The 23,387-nt window shown below is 39.4% G+C and overlaps 1 protein-coding gene across 1 annotated transcript in view; it reads left to right on the forward strand.

Moving 5' to 3' along the window:
- Window positions 1-23,387, forward strand: part of SMC5 (structural maintenance of chromosomes 5) — a 51,655-nt gene that overhangs the window by 27,505 nt on the left and 763 nt on the right. Inside the window, exons 14-23 of the mRNA XM_075739539.1 lie at window positions 606-779; window positions 916-1,085; window positions 6,226-6,349; window positions 8,160-8,282; window positions 14,028-14,153; window positions 14,894-14,989; window positions 15,385-15,489; window positions 15,685-15,804; window positions 20,548-20,727; window positions 20,818-20,913. Coding sequence (XP_075595654.1) covers window positions 606-779; window positions 916-1,085; window positions 6,226-6,349; window positions 8,160-8,282; window positions 14,028-14,153; window positions 14,894-14,989; window positions 15,385-15,489; window positions 15,685-15,804; window positions 20,548-20,727; window positions 20,818-20,913 — 1,314 coding nt within the window. The remainder of the gene's footprint in view (window positions 1-605; window positions 780-915; window positions 1,086-6,225; window positions 6,350-8,159; window positions 8,283-14,027; window positions 14,154-14,893; window positions 14,990-15,384; window positions 15,490-15,684; window positions 15,805-20,547; window positions 20,728-20,817; window positions 20,914-23,387) is intronic.

Below are 23,387 nucleotides of genomic sequence, written 5' to 3' on the forward strand. Positions count from 1 at the left end.
TGCTGTTCCTGGTTTAACTGGGCACTTCATATCCTTTTGAAGTACTATACTACCTTGTATTATGATAAATCTTTAGTTACTTATAATATCCTTTTTGACATGAGTAATAGAAAAATAGTAACTCTAGTTATTTTATACCTCTTTTTTCTACAGATACATTTGCTTCACTGAAGTTCATGCATAATAGCTCACCTTATGGTTTCACCTATTAATTTCTTAAGTACCTTTGATTCTTTGGTACACAGGCTATATTTGCATGTTATGCATCTACAGCAAGTACAATCCTTGTTCATGATGCAGTACAAATATTAGCAGGTTTTTCCAGTGTTTATCTGTAGTATCAGAATAATCAGAACCTGTTTAGTTGGTTATGGTAACATACTCTTTTTGACAGTATCTTAACAGTTCTTTGCTGACCAGTCTGAATTACAAGTATCATGATGCATTAAACTTAGGATCATCTTTTTGCAAAGGCTTGTTAACAAATCAGTGTGTTGCATAACCTGAAGTTCTTTACTGTGGTTTTAGCTAGTTTATTGTTTGTTCTGAAAAGCATTGCCTTAAGTAATGCTTTTGTTGGATTAATATTTTTGTGTGTTTTTTAGGTCATACAAGAAACCAAACTGAAGCAAATATACACAGCAGAAGAAAAATACATTGTTAAAGTATCTGCTTACACAAACCTAACCCTCTCTACTAACATATCCCTGAGGGCAGCACAGTTTCTCACTAGTTCGGTGGATACAGATGAAAGACGACAGTTGGAAAACCAGCAACAGGTAGGAATTTATTTCTGTGCTGTGTATGATGTGAACTACTACCCATTTTATGATGCAATAAGCATAGCTTACTCGTATGTGTTAGTATGGTATGTTTGTAGTAAGAATGCTAGTGGTGTGTGTTCTTTTACTGCAGGACATCAATAACATGTTAAAGTCATTGGATATGCGTTTGACTACATTGCTTGAGAGACAGAAGCATCTGGAACGCAGAGACAATGAGCTCAGGCAACAGAAGAAGGAGCTTTTAGAGAGAGGAAACAGGAGGAGACAGTTGGAATCAAAAATTGGTGTGAAGTATGATAGGTAAGAAACAAACTGTATTATCTATGAAACATGAACAATTTTAATAACAAAGGTGTTTTGGCTTCCTCTTACTCCAGTGTGCTTTTACCCTTACAAAGTAACCAATGGTTGAGCATCAGATACAGGTGGTAATCAAGACAAGGTATTTAGATATGCAAATTAATATTGTATTTGAGAAACCATGTAACAATTTTCCAAATGGTTTCCTGTAGTAAAATAATAGGATTCCAGTGAAGGTCATTGCACTCATTTACTCAAATATTACCATAGTCTTCTGTCTTGGTAGGACATACCTAGATAATACCATAATGTACATAAATGGTACTAAGTGTGTCAGGATCAAGTTGGACCTTGATTGTCCCCAGTATTTGTCTTAATGTATTTTCTGGTTTCGTGGGCCTCTGCAATTAGGTTGTCTGTTACTGCTTTGTCATAAGGGAGAACCTGGGCATGGTTCAAGAGGTATTTCACTTAAGCTCACATTCCCAGAAGGCAATGTGGACAAGATTGCCCCAGGCTTCACTCCCTTCACTCCCATAACACAGTCCCAGCAGACCTTGCATTCTCAAATACTCCTATATGTTCTCATGTCACACTACTTTTCATTTTCTGAAAGCTGGTACTGGTGCTTGCGTGCACAGCTCTTGCGTTACTTATGGTGCATTAAACTGAAGAGAGAACTTGAGAGGAGAAAAAAAAAAGGGAAAAGAACAATAGGGCTGCAGGGATAGTGGTATAAAGCTGGATATAGTTTTGAAAGTAATATACGATGACAGAGTCACTTAGGTTGGAAGGGATTTCATGTAGTCTGGAGTACAGCCATGTTCTCAAAGTAAGGTCAACACTGAAATCAGACCAGGGTTTCACGCCTGTATGCCACTGCGTCTTGAAAAGTCTCCATGCAGATGGCACAACCTGTTGGGACATCCTGTTCCACTGTTTGACTGTCCTTATGGGGGAAAAAGTTTCTACTGACAGCCAGCTTGGGTCTTTCTTGTTTCAACTTATGTCCACTGTCTGTCATCATTTTACTATGCACCTCTTGATAAGAGCCTAGTTCCATGCTGTCAGTGGCTTCCTTGAGGGAGGGATAGTGTGTGTGGGGGGTTGCTATTAGGTGCCCCAAAGCTGTCTCTTGTCCAGGGTGAACAAGCTGAGCACCCTTACCGTGTCCTTGCAGGGCTTGTGCTGTAGCCCCTGACCATATTGGTTGTTTTCCGAGTTTGTTCCAGTTTGTTGATGTTTGGAGCAGGGGGCAAAACTGGGTGTAGTGCTGAACAGAGAGGAAAAATCACTCTCCTCCTGCCTATGCTTCCAGTCATACAGCCAATGATGTCGGGGGCCCTTGTCGCTGCCAAAGCACGCTGCTGGCTTAAGCTCACTTGCTTATTGTCTACCAATACCTAAAGTCCTTCCCTGCAGAGCTTCTCCACAGCCAGTCTGTCCCAAGCCTGTATCACTGCCAGTCCCGCTTTCTTCCCAGGGGCAGGACTCAGCATTTGCCTTTGCTGAATCCCACGAGCCTTCTGTTGACCCCTTCCTCCAGCCTCAGCAGACCCCTCTGAACTGCAGGCCTGTTGCTCCCTCCAGTTTAGCCGAGGTTTCAGATGACACTCGAGTGCCCTCTGCCTGCTGCTCCCTGTCACTGGCAGGGAAGTTAAACAGTACAGGTCCCAGGACTTCCTCCTATGTACCCTACTTGTTACTGGCCTCCAGGGAGAATACAACAGAATAATGATGACCCTTTGCGCCTGACCATCCAACCACTGTTTGTTTTGGTTTTTTTTTAACCTATCTAGTCTTCCATCCATCCAGACTGTAGTCTTCCAACTTGAATGTAACAATATTGTGGGAGACAGCATTGAAAAAGTTATGGGAATGGGTCTGGATCCAGCAGCCTGAGAGGAAGGTGAGGCTGATGCAGCTTAATGCTCCCAGGTGCAACCAGTAGTGAGGCTGAGCCTGTCTTCCCAGTAGACACATTCACACAGAGCACATCTAAACAACATGTATGTACGTATTTACACCGGGCCAGCCACACAGCATGGATGGACACACACAGCAGTTGGGCAAACCCAGCACCAGTGGCCTCATCATGTTCCTACTCTGTCTGAGCAGGATGGGCCTCCGCTAGTGAGACTCCTGTGCATACATATGGGCAATGTGGATCCATCAGCAGCTGAGTCCAGACACTCTTGAGTCAGCACAGTAGCTGCCCCTGGACCTCAGTCTCCCAGTTGCTGGTACCTGGACATGCAAACTCCCGAGGCTGCAGCCCTGCTGCTGTTGCTTGTACAGAGTGCCTCACTCACCTGTGTGCACACACATGCAGAACTGGCTGGGACTCCCAGGTTTCCCAGTAGCCAACTCTGTGGTCTTACCCTCAGAGATACACAGGCATACAAATGCACAGAGGTAGCCGTGACTCCCCCCCTGGTACCTCCCAATAGCCAGTACCTGTGTTGTCTCTACCCTTAAATAGGTACAGATGCTAGCAGGTCTCACCCCTAGAGACAGCAGACCTCATGGTCTCTGGCAGTCAGTCTGGACTCCCCTGGTCCCTCCAATAGCCATCTCTTCCTATGGTCTCACCCTCAGTGACACACATACCCCCTTGGTTCCCAGGCCACTTCATCTACTTGACAGCTAGTCTGGCTTGGACTGTTCTGGGGATCAAACACTCGCTTGCACACCTGCACTTGTACCAGGTGTTGGCATCATGGACAAATGGGCTTCTGACCACTTAAGTGGTCAATTAAGTCTGCTCACGCTGGTGTCTCCATTTGCTGGCACCACAAACAAGAAGGCACTTTCCTCAGATTTGTCATCGGACTGTAGTTGCTTCCACTTAGACTCCCATAGACAGACATGAATGCTGAATAGAGAGCCCCTCACCCAGGAAAAGAGTGAAAAATGGAATTGAATATAAGAAGGCACTGTACCAATTGGGTATGGCTGGACAAGCTGTGACGTAAAAGGTAAAGTCTGATGTGTGGCTGAGGGAGGCCCTCCCATTGAGTCATGAGGTTCAGAAAGGACCCTCCTGCTTTCTAAACTCCTTCTCAGAGAGGAGCCTGGGTGCGGCTAGGTCCAGTCTTAGTCCCAGACGTGGTCAACAGTTCGTGGCTAAAGGATTATATATGTAGCCACATACCAGAGTCAGCGTTTGCCTGTCAGAGCCCCCAGAGGACTTGCACTGGCTTAGTTTTGCAAAGTTGAAACCAGTAGAAAATTTATTAAAGCGACAGATTTAAAGAGTTTGGAATTGCCATTGATAAATGCACTCTCGGCAAAAGCACTAATATAGGACCGTGATTATAATTATAATGCTAGCAAAATACTATCCTGGGTATTCTCACCAAAAGGGTGAAATCGCAATTGCCTACCAAGAAGTTGTCCCCGTCTTAGGCGAAGGAGAAGGAGCACAGCCCGCCAACTGCCTGTTTGGGGTCTTCAATTTCTTCCCTCCCCCCCCATCAGGGGTAACTTCCTCAATGTGCTTTATACCCCAATTTTAGCTGTTCCTTCCCAGGGGCATGTTTAACTGGATTTGGGTGGAGAGTCAAGTACTATGGTCATATATATTTAGCATGTACTTCTTTTAGCTCATTAGCATACTTAGGGGTGTCAACTTGAATATTCATTTTGTGGATAATAAAGCAAAATGTCTCACTCCGGGCATGGTGGCCTTCAAAATTCTGTGTAGAAACTGTCTTATCTGTTTGTTCTGCCTTCTCTAGCCAAAACACGGCCATCTTGCTGCTCTAAGACTCCCTCCTTCAGCTGCTTCTCATACCAGCCTTGTGGATCTCCATCCACAATGTTTGTGTAAGAGATAAGCGGACACCTGTGTTTTTAACCTCTTAGGTGCAATTCCCATACAAGTGTGTTGACCAGCCAGCTATTTAGATGTAACTGTCCTTTTTATCCCCATATCCCTCCATTTTCCCACACTTATCTTTTCCAAGTCATCTAGATCCCTCCCTTTCCCCGCATTTGGTTTCTCCCCTGAACAGTAAGTCCTGCAGAGTCACAGAATGCTTTTCTGCTGCATCCTGTAATGTCTTCCATACCCCCAGGAAACAACCCCCCTCAGTCCAGAGGGTGCTGCCGTGTTGACTTACTTTGTTGGGTTTCACACCTGGACACTAGCGCTGAGGCTGTCCTGGGATGGGGTGTCCCTTCCTCTGAGTTCTTTATTTGAGTTCCTGCCTGCTAGAGTGCCCCTGTGCTGCTCTGGGCTTGTGGAGATGGGCATTTCATGGGTTGATGGCTTCTGCAATTGTCTTCAGGGTAGTCAGGGTAGGGTATTATTTGGGCTTCCCCCACCTGCTATTGTCTCTCCTTTTTGGCTGTACAGGTGAGCTTTTATCAGAAAGCGTTGCTAAAATTGAGGTAAATGGCAACCACTTGATCTGCTGTCATCCAGTTGTTTCACAATTGCATTCATCAGGTGTGACATACCCTTGGTAAATGCTTGCTGATTCTTCCTGATCACCTTCTCCCTTATGCCCCTGGAATTGTTTTCTGAGGGGACTTGCTCCACAATTTTCCCAGGGATCAAAGTAAGAATGATTGGTTTGTAGTTTCCTGGATCACCCTCTTGTTCTGTTTGAAGCTCTCCAAATCCTTTGCAGCTTACTAAACATCATGATTATTGCATATGAAGTTCTTCATAATTATATGTTTTTGAGATTTAAAATGAGTGAAAATTCTGGTTTTCTGCAGTAAGTTGAGGACACAATTCTTTTACTGGTATATATAACAGGAATTAAGCAAACCTCCTGAACTCTCCTATGTTGTATTGTTGCAAGGAACTAGCAGCAGAAGAAAAATGTCATCCTTACACTGATTTTTTTTTTTTTTAAATCTGAAATTTACAGAAGTAATGGAGCATGGTTGCTGAGTGATGGCCTTAGTAGCCAAAAATCAGAATTTCTTTAATTATAATTTTTTTGTCTTTTGAATTCCTTAGGTTTAAAGTGCATAGATTGGGAATGCCTCTAATGTGTTTGGAATGTTTAGGTATGCAAATTCCTATTCTTGCTAAGTGTTGTTTCATCACCAAAATTAAGAATTTTTGTATTTTTGTACAATTTATTTTTAATCAGGATTAATCAAATATTGATTCCTCCCATAGTTTAAGACAGCTGGAACAAGATGCTATCAACCTAGAGAAGGAGTCTCAACTGGCAAATGTAAAGATCAAAGAAATAAATACTGAAAAAGCAAAACTTGTTACTGAATTAATGCATCTCATAAAGGTATGTATTTTTAACTTGGTATGTGTTCCACTATTATATGAAAAGTCCAATTCTTGTAACTGAATTAGGAGATATGCAACATTTGGATGTCACGGTAAATGTTTATGAGCTAACTTGCTTCAAGATAAAGATCTTTTGAAGCTTTTAAGAACTTTGAACTTGTTCATCTGTCGTTGATTTCATTTGTAGATCATTTGCTTGCATTGATTTAGACTCTCAGTAACTGAAGTCTTAGAATCTGTGGTCTGATTCGGCAAATAAATGAATGCACTGTGTAACCATTTCAGCCTGTGCATTTTCAGAATACTGCATAATTCTGTGAACTATTTCTTCCACCCTAGTTCATAATCTCCTTTCTTTTTTTCCTTTTATTGAAAAAAAGAGTAGTCATGTGAAAATTTGACCTGAATCTGTAAGGATCTGTGATTGTGGAAGAGGGCTAGGATGGGAAAAGTATTCAAGTCTAGAGGCTCCAATGTCATGAGGTTTTCTTTAACTCAAAAAAGAAGAAAACAATTTGGACTTAATTGTTGCTTGTAGCTTAGCCTGTAAGCCCTAATAATGCCACAAGGGGGCTGCTGTTGAACAGTGAATGAAAATGACAGACTGCGTGTATGTTTACACAAATACACAAGGCAGAGCATACCTGGCACATACCTGATACACATCAATACTTTACAACCAGTAGATAGAAACAGCTTTGTTCCACGGTTTCAGATTCTGACACTGCTTTTTGCATGTAGTTCTCTTTGTGCTGTTGTCTTTGAATAATCTTAACTTCTTCCCTGTTTCATCTCCTTTCATTATGACTTTTTAATTTCCTGGATAATTAGTTTTAAACTGTTTAAGTGGATTGGAAACAAATAAACTTTTTGCTATGTCCAAGTTCACACTGCAGAAACTTTGTGTTGAAATCACAAATAGTAAAGATCTGAGACCTTGGCTCACTATTGTGGTCAGAAGCTAACACTCTCAAAACTTCATCCTTTATGTCCTCTAGGTCTACAGTTGGAACCTTGTCCTCCCTTTCATTAAGAGAGAGCATTCCTTTGTATTTATATGCCGATTATTTAAAAAAAAAAAAGTAAAACCAATGTGCTCAATGCCCTGTAATTTGAGATTTGAAGCTGCCCTTCACATCAAGACTATATTGCTGATTTTGAAGCTTCTAGACCATTCCTGAGGATGACTTACTTTAAAAAGCAACCATTTTAATGTCAGAGTTGTCAAACCAGGTTCTGGGCATCAATAATGCCTGTTATAAAAGTTCGAAAATAGAGCCTTCTTCTGTTGTCATATGCTGTTCCAGTTAAAACACAAGGCACTAGAGTCACTGTACATCTAGTCAGTCAATCTTGCATCATCAGTGAAAGAAGCATATATCTTATGTGTTCATTTTTTGACCTTTTTCCATTTCTGTGTGACATATAAAGTCCACCAAAATGCACTTGTTGGATTTTGTCTGAGAAAGAATTGATATAGCTTTGTCTTTTCTCGCATTTCACAGGTGAGTATATGGCACAGGGAAAGAGAATGTGGTTTTTTGGTCTAAAATGCTTTGGTTACAAATGATATGTATATGCTTACAGATTAAAAGTACATGGGGACTATACATCTTGAAAAGCTTGGGTCACCAATAAGTTGCCTTTCTTTTTCATTGAATTTGACAGACAGCAGTGTGGAAAAGCTGAACACAGAGTGAGATTGTATGCTATGACTAAAAAATCGATAGTTTCTAAAGCCTGGTAGTGATTGTATCAGGTTTGAGTCTCTTGTGGAAAAAAGTGACATTTTCTGTTTTCCTATGTAGAATTGCATATCACTGAACATCCTCAAAGCAGATTTGGTTCTTCAGAGTGCTACAGTGGCTGCTGAGAAGAGCAGACTAGAATCTGAGTATAAAGCTGCAAGTGTACAGCTAAGAGCTGCAGAGGTAACCATTTCTATAAATACTGGGATATCTACTATGAAAACATTTTCTGTGAAAGTCTTCATGGTATAGAAAAGGATGCTTCTGTGTCTTTGTTTAGAAATGGGTATTAGTATTGCTAAATATTTAGCCTTTATTTCTGTAGTTTGACTTCAGCCTCTTCATTTAAAGCTGAATAAGAGCTTTGCCTTCCTCAGTTAAGACAGCTAAATTTCTGCAAAAATGTCCTGAACAGTCATCATGTCCTGGATCTTTTTATTGTAATGCATAGTGTGTGTAAAAAGGCTCGCTGTTATTTGGAAGTATTATCTTTTTTCTGAGTCTGTCATAGACAAGTAGCTCCAACTCAGGTGGGAGATGCAAGATCAAGATGAACCAGAAAGCACTGTATCAGAGTAGAGCTGTTTTTACCTTTCTTTCATAGCTTATTTTCTCATGTAATTAAATGTCTTTTTTTGGAGGACAGAAAGGATTATAACTGGTCCTTCTATTCATCATATTAGGCATCTGTGCTGTGTTCAGGTAAAAAGAGTCTCTGGGGACAGTACAGACAAGTACTCTTTTCTAAGAACAGAACATACTGTGATCTCTCATGGATTGGTGCATAAAGGTCAATTTTTGTATTTGCGTAGTAGTACAATCTTTCAGTGTACCTGTCAAAATACAGGATGGTACGTTTTCTCTTTATCTTGCAAGAGTCAGCTTAACCTGTTGCTAATTCAATTTGATGAAAAAAATATAATTGCTGCTAAATGGAAAGCAGTTTAAAAAGGAAAGTGGTAGTTATTTTGAATGGATATGCACTTACAAAAAGAATGACCTTGCAATATAATTAGAAATCCACTTGAGGTTATAGGTATCATTTGCAGGAAAATTAGGAAGAGGAACAAAAAATAACTTGAAGATAGAGACGAGACCAGCATGTTACTTGGAAAATCACTGTTGCATCAGATCTCTCATATGATGTAGCTGTTACTCAGACTTTATCCAAACCTAATGTACATCACTTCATTGCTGGAGCACAGTAAGGAGTAAGAATGTATTACAGAGCTGGAACCTCATGTGAGGTAGTGTGTATCATCACTGGGAAATTTATTTAAACGTTTTTAGTTCTTATTATTCCTGTTGTGTGCATCATTTAGAGAGTAGCTTGGGTTGGTCATAGGTTGATGTCTGGTCAGATCAGTAGACAAGACTTGTAAGGTAAATGTTCTGATTATTCTTGGCTGAACAGAAATTGCCTCCTTCCCTAGTGGAGAGGTGTTTGAGTCAGCTGAGGTCCTATTAGTTGTCGTTACTGGGTTACATTCAACCATGTAAGTAGAGGAAATCATATGAGAACTTATCTCTTGGATGGTTGGTTCTAGCAACATTAAAACAGAAAAAAACCCAAACCCTCAAATCAGTAATCCCAGTGATTAGAATTTTGAGAAGTGTAACTGCTCTGGAGGAAAACTCTTTTGAGTATTTAAGTGCATCTTAAGTTTTCATGTACGTGAAAGGCCACGCTTCCCCGCGTACTGCATGTTGAGCCTTTGAATTCAGTCTTTAGTGTCTTTTTTTAGAAGTTCTCTTTCCTATATTGAATGTGAATGAGATATGTTGAACACTCTGTGGTTTGTTTCTTATTTTCTGCCTTGAAATGCGCTTTCATGGGGAAAAGTCAGTTTTTCTTAGCTCCATCTCAACTTAAGTGTTATTTGAAATAAGTGTTATTTGAAATGTACTATACCTTCCCTCCAACTTCTTAGTGGCTTTGGCTGTGATAATTTTTTTTCTACAGCAGTACTATGTTAAGGTAGTCTTGCTCCAAAGCTGCCCTTGAGGATGCCATCGCAACACTTCAAGGAAGCCTTGCAAACAGTTCCTGCATGGTTTTATACAATAAATAAACCTGCAAAAAGGAGAAAGCCAAACAGAAACAGAAATAAGTATGTTGTACAAAAGCTGTGTAGTGAACTAAATTAGAGCCTAATTACAATTATGGGACCATTAATTCTCTGTTTCGTCATACATACACTTTTGTAGGTCATGTGCTGGTTGTGATGCATTCATTGAAATTAGAATGGTGGGTATCAGCCAAAGAAGCTGCGAAACTTTATTAATATTTGGCACTTACTCATGCTGTTTATCTCCCAAGAAATCTTGAGTCTTTTTAATACCTGAGTAAATAATCTGATTAAGATTTGAAGCAAACACAAACCTTACTTAGTACATCCAAGAGATCACGTATGTTCCTTTTGTGAGATCTTGGCACTGGGATGCTGTGGAGAGAGCAGCATGTTTGTTGCTTTATAGTGGGTTTTTTTTACCACTTAGGTGGAAAGGCCAAAAAAGTACATATTTTCGAACAAGTTAAGTTAGCAACAACAGATTTCTGGGGTCTGTATTTTGTCATCACAGTTCAAGTGGGAACCTTAGTGTTATTTTAACAACTTCTGGTACTTAATTTATTTAATCAGCTTAAGAAGCAAATCTCTGTTTGTGACCCATACTGAACATTAGGGAGGAGTGTTAGCCCCATCTGCTTATTAGATAATTGGCACAGTTGCATGCATGTTTATGATGGTTATTTGAAAGAGTCTTGCTAATTGTCTTGCTTTGATAGCTTGTTAATTTTCAGGTTCATTTGGTGTAAATTTGTTTAAATAATTGGTATTAATACTCAGTATGTACATCACAGCATTTGCTCTTCAAGCTAAGTTTTAAGAAAATGCAGATTCTGTTTTGCTATGTATAAATTTCCAAACTTCAAATAATTAAATGCTGTCACCAAGTGTGTGTTCAAACACAAATTCGTGAGAAAACATTGGCTATTGGTAACTATATTTTCCTTAGCTGGCTTCTTGTTTTGCACTAAACCAGTTGCAATACTGATAAGCACAGTAGAATACAAATTGCTTGTGCATACAGAATGTAATTGGTTTCTGCTGTTCAGTAGATACCTTTCAGGAAGCTGTAATCAGAGCCCCGCACTAGTACGGAACTTCCCTGAAGTACCCGGATAAAGCACTTTCCAAATTGGTTCTTATGCTGTTGGCTAAAACAAATACAAAGCTCTGTCTAGGCTGTGATTTATCATGGTAGCATCTCTGTTCACAATGGTAATTCTTTCTGCTTAGAGTTACTTTTTAGCTAGATGGGTTTTATTGAGGCGCCTTCAGGAAATCAACGGGAACCTTAGCATTGCCATACTCTTTTCAATATATAGGAGGGACAAGCAATGAAGACTTGTGTATTTTTATTTATTTATATTTATCTAACTTTTATTTAGCATATGGCCATGACAATCAACTGGGAAAGCTGAATGAAAATTGAGACTTACCTTGTTGTTGAACTGTCAGTGCATTTATTCTAGAACCTGGTTCATAACTACATCAAATGTCTATTGCTTCGCAGTCTTCCTGTTGAATGCTGAGGTTTTCCTTGCCCAAACATGTATTTTTCTTTTCACACCCTGAAGAAGTTTACTTGCCTTAGGCTTGTGTCAGGCATATACAATGTTTAATCTATTTCAGATTTTCAGTGCCTAGAGATCAACTTGAAATCTTGTTTCATGCAACTCTGCAGGGTTCAAGTGGGAGCTTTATATACAATTAAGAGCTGAGATTCCCCACTTCATATGATTCAGAAGTGACTTTGGCCCTGGAAATGGTCAAACACATAAGTATAAAATCAATGTTGATTATATAAAAAATATGTGTGTTGCCTTTCACTGGATCCTTTGCATTTGTTATGAGCTCAAACACATCTCAGATAAAGCCAGTTGGCTTTTAAATTTCTGGGGTCCAAAATACAGTCCAGTGTTAATTTAGAACCTTCTAAAATATTCTTTAGAAGTTGTTTATTGAATGTATTACAGGGCATATTCAGATATGTAATGGAACATAAGTGTTGTGGTGTACAGTTTTATTTGTGCTAATTCAGAATGATGTAAGATCTTGGCTGTAACCAAAAGGAGGACCATCCTCCACTTATTGCTGTTTTATCTGTATAGCTGTAATGCCAGTCCTTCTTGCCCCCATGTGACATTTATCTCCTTCTCTATGACAGACTTTATGAAACGGAGGTGGGGACAAGAAAAAAAAATCTGAAAAAGGCTGCTGGTTTTTGGGGTTTTTTTTACCTTTCTGAAAACATCGACACAGTGTAGAAAAATATCTTTACAGTGTGTGTGTGAATATTGTCAACTGCTTACCTCTAATGCAAATTCTGTTCCCTAGTGCTTGGTAGAGGGAAGGGAAAACAGGATTTTTTAGTTGATATATGCTGTAGAGAACAGCAGCCCTAATTCTTCAGTGAGTGTGAGAACTCTGCTGATGATCACTCATAATCATATCTGTTACTACCTCTTCTGTTGTATTTAGTAAATAAAGATTAATTAAATTGCCAGAAAGTCATGCAAGTTGCTGTCAGTGTCTGTGTCCTGTATTTTAAAGATGTGGAATAAACATTTATCTAACTGTATAATTTCGAAATGAACACTTTGAATTTTTTTTTGCCACTGGAGGGCTCCCATATTTAACTAAAGTACACAACAATAAAAATTGGGAAGAGTGTAGGAACATAAGTAAGCTTTCCAGACTCTCAGAATAATGTTCTGAAGCAAAGTCTAGTGCATGTGGATTTTGAGTTAGAATTTTGTGCCTCTGAAAAAAGTGAAAACAGTGTATTCCAGTGGTGTAACTGTCTATTAAAAAGATGAGTTGCATGTGTAATCACTAAGTAAATGTATAGTAAAATAGGATTCAAATCTCCGGTATCTTGGTGTGTACTCCTTTTCACTTCTGTGTGGTTGGCTGCTCCTAGCTGTTGGCAGTTGGGTCCTCACCTGAGCTGGGAAACAGCAGCAAGCAGTTACTCCCAAGCACTGCCAGCTCAGCATTTGGAAGCAGCAGGCCTGTGATAGGGACCATGCATATAGACATGAGAGAGTGAGATTTGTGGGCACAGAGAGGAAGAGATACTTTACGCTCTCCAAGCTTTTTGCCTGGATACTGCTTACGTGAGATAATCTTTAGCTTATTGTTTCACGATGGTGTCACATTTTGTGTATTGCCTGTGGTGATATTGCATAAAAGGCATAGGACTGGGCTGGCCACTTACTGTAGTAAGTTCCAAAGAGTTTAGCCTTGAAGTGACTGTTAAAAACCAGAAACTGTACCTGCTTTCCACTTATTTTTCAGCACTCGTTTAAAAATTTTGTTTGTTTTATATTTTGCCAGCTGTATTACAGAGGGTAGAATACAAAACAGCAAAGGAAGTACTTCTGATTGTGTAATTATGGTGTTTACTCTGTAAAATTTTGGCTAAAATACCATTCAGTATACATCATGTCCTCTATGTTCTCCCAAGCAGATAAATACAGTTAAGTGGGAGCTAACAAAAGATAAGGCTCACAGTAGTTGTGTTTTGTCTTAGAGGGAATTTTCTGTAAAATTATCTATTTTGAGCTATATATTGAATCTACATGCACATTTGTCTAGTTGAGAGAAAATAAATTTAGCTATATTACAAGAAAATGCTTTTGATCAGTTTACCGTGGCATCTGTTGACTTCGAGCAGAGAGGCATAATGAGTTCTCTGTGTGTTGAAACAAAGATTTTTCAATCTTTAAGCAGTCTGATTGCACCTACATTCTCTGATTTGGATGTTGTTTGTTGCCAGTGTGCTAGTGTCACCTCTGGATATTTATAATAAAATTTAAAGCAAAAAGTATTTTAATATCTTTAATATCTTTTCTAACAGCAACAATTTCATGAACTGGATGATAGGAAGCGAGTTCTTACAGAGAACTGCAAGGAATTGCTGAAAAAAGCTCGGCAGGTCTGCAAACTGAGTCCAGATCAGTATCTTCCAAAAGAATTTCAAACTGTATGTACAGAAACAAATCTCCACATATCTCTTACAATGGTTTATGTCATCTCAAATTTAACTCCTCCAGCAAAGAATACTATATATTTTATATTAGAAGGCCACCAGTAAAGGATCATGTGTACTTCTGTTAGCATTGACTCATATATTGTCACCCTTTTAAAGCATTTTTAAGTAATGCTGGGATATCCTCTAACTATCTCTCACTTTGTTCTGTGCACAGAAAAGAAAAAATTTGACCTGAAAGTTCAATTAAAATCTATAGTCTTGTGTTCATAGACATAATTAGGGGCCATATTTTTATAGCTTCTTACTCTAACGGAGCAACACAAAAGAATTGAAATCTGGGCCCACCTACTTACCTGGAGGTCTTCCCAGCCTCTGGAAGTATTTGCATGGCTTAGCTAGCATAGACCTGGAGGTCTTCCCAGCCTCTGGAAGTATTTGCAAGGCTTAGCTAGCATAGCCCCTGGCTTATAGCAAGTCTGTGAGCATCTGTACCTGCACAAGTTAGGCAACTAAGGAGCAATTAGTTGTGTATCTTTGTTATGTACTAGCACTTCTAACCTTCTTTCTCTGTCCACAATAGTTTGTGAGGGAATCTTGCTGTGATAATTTTGACTATGTGACATCCTGATTGAAAGTAATAGAATATTTTTTTGGCTTATTTGATTTCTTTTTAGCAAACTTGAGTCCTTCATTAGCATTGCTGTGTAACACATGCATCCTTTCTTTTGTAGGCTTTTCAGGCTCTTCCGACCACGTTGGAGGAAATTGATGCTTTTCTGAATGAAGAGAAAAACAGGGCCTCCTGTTTCACAGGCCTGAATGCTTCGGTATGTTCACTGCTTTCCCTCCGCCCTCCCTTCCTCCCCCTCCACCCATATTGTACTTGCTTCCCACTCTGTGCTGGATCTCATGGTATAATAAGCTAGACAGCAGGAACAATGTGCTGTAAATGCCAGATTCTGCATCTATTAGAATTTTAAGTAGGTTCTTCCAAAAGAACAGTGTGTTCTGTGCCTTTAAAAATAAAAAAAATTGCAGTAACCTGAAATAAGCAATGTTTTATAGTTTTTTTGCTTTAAAGCTAGAAAGGTGTCTTGTTCAGTGTGCAGTGCAATAATCTATATAATTGTGTTTGAACAAAATCAGTGCAATGTGATAGTTTTACAGTCAAGGTTAGCATTGGCAAACATTTTGTTGACTGCTTGTTTTTTTATTCTGGCAGGTTGTTGAAGAATACAATAAGCAGACACAAGAAATACAGCAGTTGACGGACTATCTAGAGGAAAAGAAAAATGAACTGGATAACTATAAGCAAAACATTTCACAGGTAATAGCTGAAACTATCACTTCTCTATCTGTATGTCTTTATTAGAATAGAATGTACATACATGAATAAAGGGTAACATTCCAAGTTGTCTTGAGTGTAAATTGAGATGTTAGCTTCTGTAATTACAATATTTTTTAATTTAAATGCTGTCTAAAGGAAAATTCAGTTATTAAAAATGGTTATGTCTACTTCTAGGTCAAAGAAAGGTGGCTAAACCCCTTGAAAAAGCTGATTGAGCAAATTAATGAGAAGTTCAGTAAGTTCTTTAGTTCTATGCAGTGTGTTGGTGAAGTTGATCTTCATGTGGAAAATGAGGTATGATTTATTTTTCATATGGAAGAATAACATTCATATTTTCATGCATCATCTTTTGCTTGTATATCACTAGAGAAAAAATAACAAGTCATTTAGATTGTAGGAAAGATGTTATTTTAAAAAAAAATAAAGACCTTTTACTGATGAACACACTTCTTAGCGCTAGAACTGACTTACCAGTCTGTTTAAAGGAAAATTAGTCTTTGTCCAAATGCATAGGGCTTCAACTCACTGACTTTTGGAAACTTCTTGCAACTTACAGAGCTCGATTCAAAGCATTGTATTTACTTTAGCTGTAACTCTTGATTTATTAAGTTGATGAATTAATTCTACATTTTTAACTAATTTGTGCTATTATCATTTAGTGGTTAAATCTACTATTATTAAGTGTTGTATTAATTTGGTTCTACATGAAGTTTCTACTCAAGTCTGCTGGCATTTTGTCTGTTTTGGAAGTAGCAGTCATTTGGCCTAGCCTGTTATGTCCTCAGTAACATTTATAGGCAGGTTTACCTCTGATGAAGAGTTTAAAGCATCAGTACTACTTTGGGGAGAAATATTCAGTGCAGTGGGCTGAAGAGAAACTGGGTATTTTGTTTTAAATTGATCTCTATAATGATGATTTTAAGACCCTTATATGCAATGTATAGGCTCCACAATAGTGAAAGTTGAAATGTAAACATTTTTTTTTCTGTTTTAAGTTACTCAAGCAGCTTTTCTTAAAATATTTGAAGTGGTAGTTATTATTGGAGTCAGAATAGTGACAGACAAGGCTCTTTCTGTGAACTGCATAAAATTGTTTATATTGAAACTAGTATTATGAAACAGTAGGACATTAAAACGTGGACTTTTCAGTTCTTTTGATAGTTACCTACAGAGTCAGATCTGTATTACACAAATACTGTATTTTATCTAAAAGTAAGCCGGGAGAGAGTACACGGAAAAAACAGTAAAGCGTTTTAAAAGCAAAAGGACTCTGGAATGTCTTTCTGAATATCTTTTTTGGAAGGTCTTGCTTTTCTCTTGCAAATATGTCACAAATAGTTTAAGAGGTTAGCTAATGGTACTGTGCCAATGACCAAAACTTTTTCTTCAAGGGGTCAGCACCTATAATACAGAGAGTTGGATAATCTGTTTTACAGCTAGGATCCCTTACCCTTCTTCTCTGCAGGAGACTTTTGCCATGACCTGTAAATATCAGATTCCTGCAGAATTATGCAGGAACCTTGAGATCTGGTGGTGTCCTTGGTGATAGTACTTACTGTGTGAAACACTTCACTAGGTTCTTCCGTGACATCCTAGCAGAAACCTCAGTGGACATTCTGACTTTCCTTGTTAACACTTGGTAACCAGAATTCAGAGTGGTAGCCATGATAACCCTCACCTTCCCTGATTCCCCGCATGGAGTTTTGAGCATCATTCTTGGTGGGTCCTGCAATATCTGTCAGTTATATGATCTGGAATTCACAGTGACCTGGTAACAAAGGCCCTTCTGATGCCATTGTGACTGTGATGGAGGGCACCTCTTTTCTACAAGCCTCTACCTTGTAAACTTCTCCGAGCCTAGTTTCAGTCTGTGTGAATGCATCTGAAAGTACAGTGGTCCTAGAGGTCATATGTCCTGTTTTTTATTTATCCTGACATGAAGTCATTGTGTTCTTGATGTCCCACAGCCCCATCTCTTTCCAAAGAGTGTAGCAAAAGCTCTACAGATTCTATCTATTACAGAATCATGGAATGGTTTGGGTTGAAAGGGACCTCAAAGATCATCTAATTCCAGCCCCCCCCTGCTGCGGGCAGGGACACCCTCCACTAGACCAGGTTGCCCAAAGCATCATCCAACCTGGTCTTGAACACTTCCAAGGAGGGGACCTCCACAGCCTCTCTGGGCAACCTGTTCCAGTGCGTCACCACTCTAGCAGTAAAGAATTTCTTTCTAACATCTAATCTAAATCTAAATATCTTTCAGTTTTAACCCATTACCCCTTGTCCTGTCACTACACTCCCTGATAAACAGTCCCTCTCCAGCTTTCCTGTAGGCCCCTTCAGGTACTGGAAAGCCGCAATTAGGTGTCCCCAGAACCTTCTCTTTTCCAGGCTGAACAAGCCCAACTCTCTCAGCCTGTCCTCACAGGAGAGGTGCTCCATCCCTCTGATCAGCTTCATGGCCCTCCTCTGGACTCTCTCCAACAGCTCCATGTCTCTCCTGCTCTGGGGCCCCCAGAGCTGGATGCAGTACTCCAGGTGGGGTCTCACAAGAGCGGAGTAGAGGGGCAGGATCACCTCCCTCGACCTGCTGGTCACACCTCTTGTGATGCAAGCCAAGGACACAGTTGGCTTTCAGGGCTGCAAGCGCACACTGCCGGCTCATGTTGAGCTTCTCATCAATCAATACCCCCAAGTCCTTCTCTTCGGGGCTGCTTTCAATCCATTCTCCGCCCAGCCTATAGTTGTGAAGAAGAAAGAGTGAAACTAAGTTGTGAACTTAAGGATATTTTTTCACTCCATTGTGCTAAGTGTCTTGGTCATCAGCAAGCCAGACTGTGGATCTGTTGAAATTAATCCTGACAATGAAGTACCAAATCCTACTAAAATGGAGAAAGTTCATCTAAGCTATGGTGCTGTAATCTTCACCTATTAGGAAAATGTCTTATTAGCTCCCCTTAGCAAAATACCACCTCCAGAAAGGACAGTGCAGCAACATTCATTTTTCTGAAAGCATGCCCCATGGTTTTCCTTCTTAGAGTCCTGATTATCAGGCATGGCTATCAAACTACAATCTGCAAATCCAAGAAGCTAATTATTCTTCTGATAAGCTGCATTAAATGCCAAAGAAGAAATTTCTTTCATAGTGGGGGAGAATGAAACAGTAACCAAAATCAGCTTGCAAATAGTTTCAGTTGCTTTAAGCACTGCTTTGTTCCAGTGTGTCTGTCATGGTCATATAGCACGCCATCTCCAGGCAGGTCTTCATTTTGTCTTTGGAAGTGCCAACCCGTAGCTGACAGGGAAAACATCAAGGGTGAGAAAGGTGACCTGTCTTCAAAATTGGAAAAAGTTTGCAGTTAGCAAACATGAGTTTATAACTACGTCAGGTCACCTTCATTCTCTCCTAAAGTGTGTAGGTATTTGCCTCAGCCTCAAGAATTCATAGTTCCATATTTCTATAATACTGGTACACTAGAAGCACCAGAGGTTTGTAGTACATGAAACGAAATACCTTACACAAAGTATAAGACCTTACACTCTTCAGTCCTGAGGATGTTTGTCTGCCTGCAGGTGTAGTAAAACACCAGGAACACCAAAAGATGGCTTGTTCTTCTGATTTAGCAGGTTAGCTGATCTGAGAAGATTTGATAGATCCTGTCCAATGTCTGATGCTATCTGGTATGTACCTTACTCATCCCAAAGCAAGACCTGAAGGTAGCAGGAAGCTGAAAATTGTTTCTACAGACTTGAAGTTCCTTAAGGCAGTTTTAAGACTTTAAGATGGTGTGGCTTACTTACTTCATGGTAGCTTTTAGACTTTGTTGTGCTTCATAAAAGCCAGCCTACAATGGGACTTAGTTCTGCCAGGTCACCCAGGTTCATACACCTTTCGATGGCTGTGGCATGTGGCAATTTGAACCAAACTGGCATGTGCCAGCTACTATGGGATAGGCTCCTCATTGTCTCTTTGTCACAGCTGTCCTTTCTAAATCTAGAAGTATTCTGTAACCATCACGAATCACCTCCACTCCTTTCCTCTACCCTAAGCATTAAAATTGTGTTATCAGAAGAATGTGAGTTGATGACCTCCAAGTGTGAGATTTACACTTCTACAGTGAATATGGATAGTCCTCTTGGAACTCATATTCCTGAAAGTTTTAAATCTTCCCTGTAGCTCTCATTAACTTGGTAGGTGCATATAAAGATTGTGTCTTATGTAGACCAAATGGTAAGCAATCAGTATGGGCTTTCTGTACTGGGTATTGCATTCCCATTTCCGCACTGAGCTTATCTGAACTTCAGAAATACTAGCAAGTACTCCAAAGATTGCTTTTTTCCCCTCAGATCATGAGTGTATTTCCTTGCATGGGCCTTCTTTTGAACCACATCTGTTACCCCCACACATTTACATCATTGACTCATACTGCTGACAAGTGTCAGTTTTCTGTTAAAGAAAAGGCCAGGGTCAGAATGCTTATGTGTGGTTTTCCTGACAATATGAAAGGAAAATTACTGTCATGGCGGATTTTGTAGGGGCTTTGTGTCTCAATCTGCTAGTGGAGGAAAAGTGAAGGATATAATTAGACTGCTTGCACTTGGAGAGGTTCAGATGGGATCTTAACCTACACACACACACATCATCACCCCACTGTTCAAGTTGATAGCACCATGTACCCTATTGCATTTTTTTCTGATTAATAGAATTTGTAGGGGCATTGCTTTCTCCTTTTTCTAGCCAATTTTTTTTTTCTTATCAGAGTTCTTAATATCCATGAAGTCTTTCTTACTAGGGATTCAGAAATTAACAAATCATTGTCACGGGGATGGAGCGGTATTCAGAATTCTCTATCTAACAAGAATAGATCACAGTTAAAGAAAATACATGAAACAATTCATATATTGCTATCAAGTCGAACAGAAGTAGTTCATAGACCCCTGTAGAACGTTTGACATAAATTTCCTTTAATTTGCATATCATTATCAAATAAGCTGTAGTACAGAGAAACTGAATTTAACAGGTACTGCCTTTTATAGGAGGAGTATGACAAGTATGGGATTCGCATTCGAGTCAAATTCCACAGTAGCACTGAACTTCATGAATTGACTCCATATCATCAGAGTGGAGGTGAGAAAAGTGTTTCCACTATGTTGTACCTGATGGCTCTACAGGAACTCAACAGATGTCCTTTCAGGGTTGTAGATGAAATAAACCAGGTGAGGATCAATAGTGCAGTATATAACCTCTTACTATACAGATGCTTATGACATAGTGGAGAGAACAGACCTTTTTTTTTTTTCTTTTAGGGAATGGATCCAATGAATGAGAGAAGAGTTTTTGAAATGGTTGTGAAAACTGCTTGTAAAGAAAGCACATCTCAGTACTTCTTTATTACACCAAAGGTGAGTGGCGGAAAATGAAATTGAAAGTTTAATGTGTAGGAGAGTTGAGTTTTGTGTGATAATATCCCTATAAACACTGTATAACTTAATCTCTGTTTCACCTAAGAACTTAATGTTAAAAGGTAACTGTGAGAGAATTTGTCCATCTTGAGGACAGTCCTGGCAGGAATTCAGACAACTTGTACCAAGGCTCATCTCATCATAAACATGTTCTGGAATTGTGGCCTCTCTGGAAGTATCACAAGATAACCACTAGTGGATAGGGGTATCATGTAACAAGGCTGTAAAAGGTAGTGCTTTTAGCTCACACGGAATTGGGATTGTAGCAGAGACCAACTTCCAAACAAGTCAGATAATGTTATTGGAATAGGCTAGTACTGCTGACGTCGGAAGAACTAGAGGAGTCCCATATTAATGGAGGAAAACTATTCAGGTAATAATCTGAGACTTACAAGCTCAGAAAAGGTCGGTACTACACTCCATGGAGAATGGCTTGAAGAGGACTTTTCAGTCAACAATGACCAGTGCTTAATTGTGCTCTTCTGTTAAAAAAAAAAAAAAAAAAAAAAAAAAAAAAAAGATAAATGCCTTACAGGGTGATGCAGTGATGTGATGCTGTGGCTTGAGAGGACTAGTAAGTAGGGTAGCTGTTCATCTGCACCTTTAATGGCGGCTAATGTTATGTTCAACTTGATCCAAGCAGATTGAACCAGTAAAGATTACTAAAGGAGGCAAGCATTCAGTAATGGGCTGTATGCTTTCTACTAAGCTGTCAGTTCTCCTGCATCCTGTACTTCACTGTATTTTTAAAAATCTGGCTGGCATGTGCTCTTCTTTTCCATAAAAAGTAGTTGTCGGACCTGAGAAAAGCCACCTGCAGCATTTACCTGACTGAAAGTAGGAGGAAGGTGATGCTTGTTGTTCCTTCTGATGTTGCAGTATACTTACCTCCACACAGTTTGGTCATTTCCTGTCCACATTACTTCTTTCTTGTTCTGTACGTTAACCATCCCCTTTTGTCTTGCAGTTTCTCTCTTTATTGGATCTGCTTTTCTGTGCTCTCTCCTACTTTGAGAAATAAGAGAGTGGTTTGGATGTTGAAAGGATAGAGACAGCTCCACTGACTATAATGCTTCCCTTGTATAAGGATAAGGAACTGTAGAAAATTACTGTCAAGGGTTTAGAGTCTGTTTTCAAAGTTGTGGTCATTGTCAAATTACTAAGAATAGAGAAATGGGGAAATCTTGTGCACAACTAACCAGAAAGATGAGAGTAAAAATGAGAAAGCAGAAGTAGGAAATTGCAGAGGCTTAAAAAAAAAAGGCCCACTTAACATTATGGTAAGAGGAAGATAAGAAATGTATTGCACCACTATTGAGCAGCAAGAGACAGCATTATGAAAAGATGGCTGAAGGTATTTCTTCTTTCTTGATCATCTGCAAGTAGGTGATCACCACAGTTAACGTGGTGAAATTGTAATGGCCTACCACGAAGAACATTATTGAGATAGCACTTCATGTAACAGGTTTTAGCCGATGAGATAGTTTGAGTGGGTTGCAGCAGAGGATAATTAAAAGGTTGTACAGAGCAGGCTGAGGATAAAGCCAGGCTCTGCTGTTCCAGTGGCTTACCTGTACTTCCTGAGCCTACGCTAAGCAAGTATATATAATCACATACTAGAAAGTATGACAAATTGTCATACTAAGCTAAGTTCCGTGTATGTATCCAGTGGATATGGGAAAAATAGTTATTGTGGATTTTTTCACTATGTTGACGCTTTTCCCAGCTATATTTTTAAGCAAGCTACAGAGGGGAAGGGATGTATATTAATATGCAGAAGAGTTGATTGGGAAACTTGTATTCTGAATAGTTGTGATTCACTGTCAGAATGAGTAGATGAACGGAATGTGTTCCTTAGGAGTGAGTCTTGACTTTGGAAATCGGTATTTTTATATCAATCTTTGCTGAAACAGATTACATTTATTAAACATGCAAATAATCACCATGTTAGAAGTGAATGCTGCTTGGCTGTAGAGCAAGATTAGAATTTGAAACAATCTTGGATGAGATAACTTTATTTGAAAACAGGATGCATTTCAGCACAGATAAGGGTAGGATTTGGTATTTAAGTGGGCAAAATCAACAACAGCATCTGGTCTAAGGCATAAGTACCTAAATAACTGGGGAGAGAGAAGTTACTGTGGATACCAAGTTGAGCATCAGTTGCAAGTCAATTGCTAAAAGTCATCCTGAAGCACAGCAGATAACCCTACAGCTTGCATGACATATATCAGTCTGCTGGGCTTGTGCCTGACAAGATGTAAACTATTGTAAGAGTCCAGAAAAGTAGTACAGTGGCTGGAGTTACTGCAGAAGACAGCAGTGCAACTTCTTAGAAGTTTTGAAAGTTTTGAGTTTCCTCTAATGGAAATTGCTTAGCTCAGAGGAGCACAAAGCTGAAAAGAGACATAGTA

The sequence above is a fragment of the Balearica regulorum genome, chromosome Z (assembly GCF_011004875.1).
Source record: "Balearica regulorum gibbericeps isolate bBalReg1 chromosome Z, bBalReg1.pri, whole genome shotgun sequence".
Lineage (NCBI taxonomy): Eukaryota > Metazoa > Chordata > Aves > Gruiformes > Gruidae > Balearica > Balearica regulorum.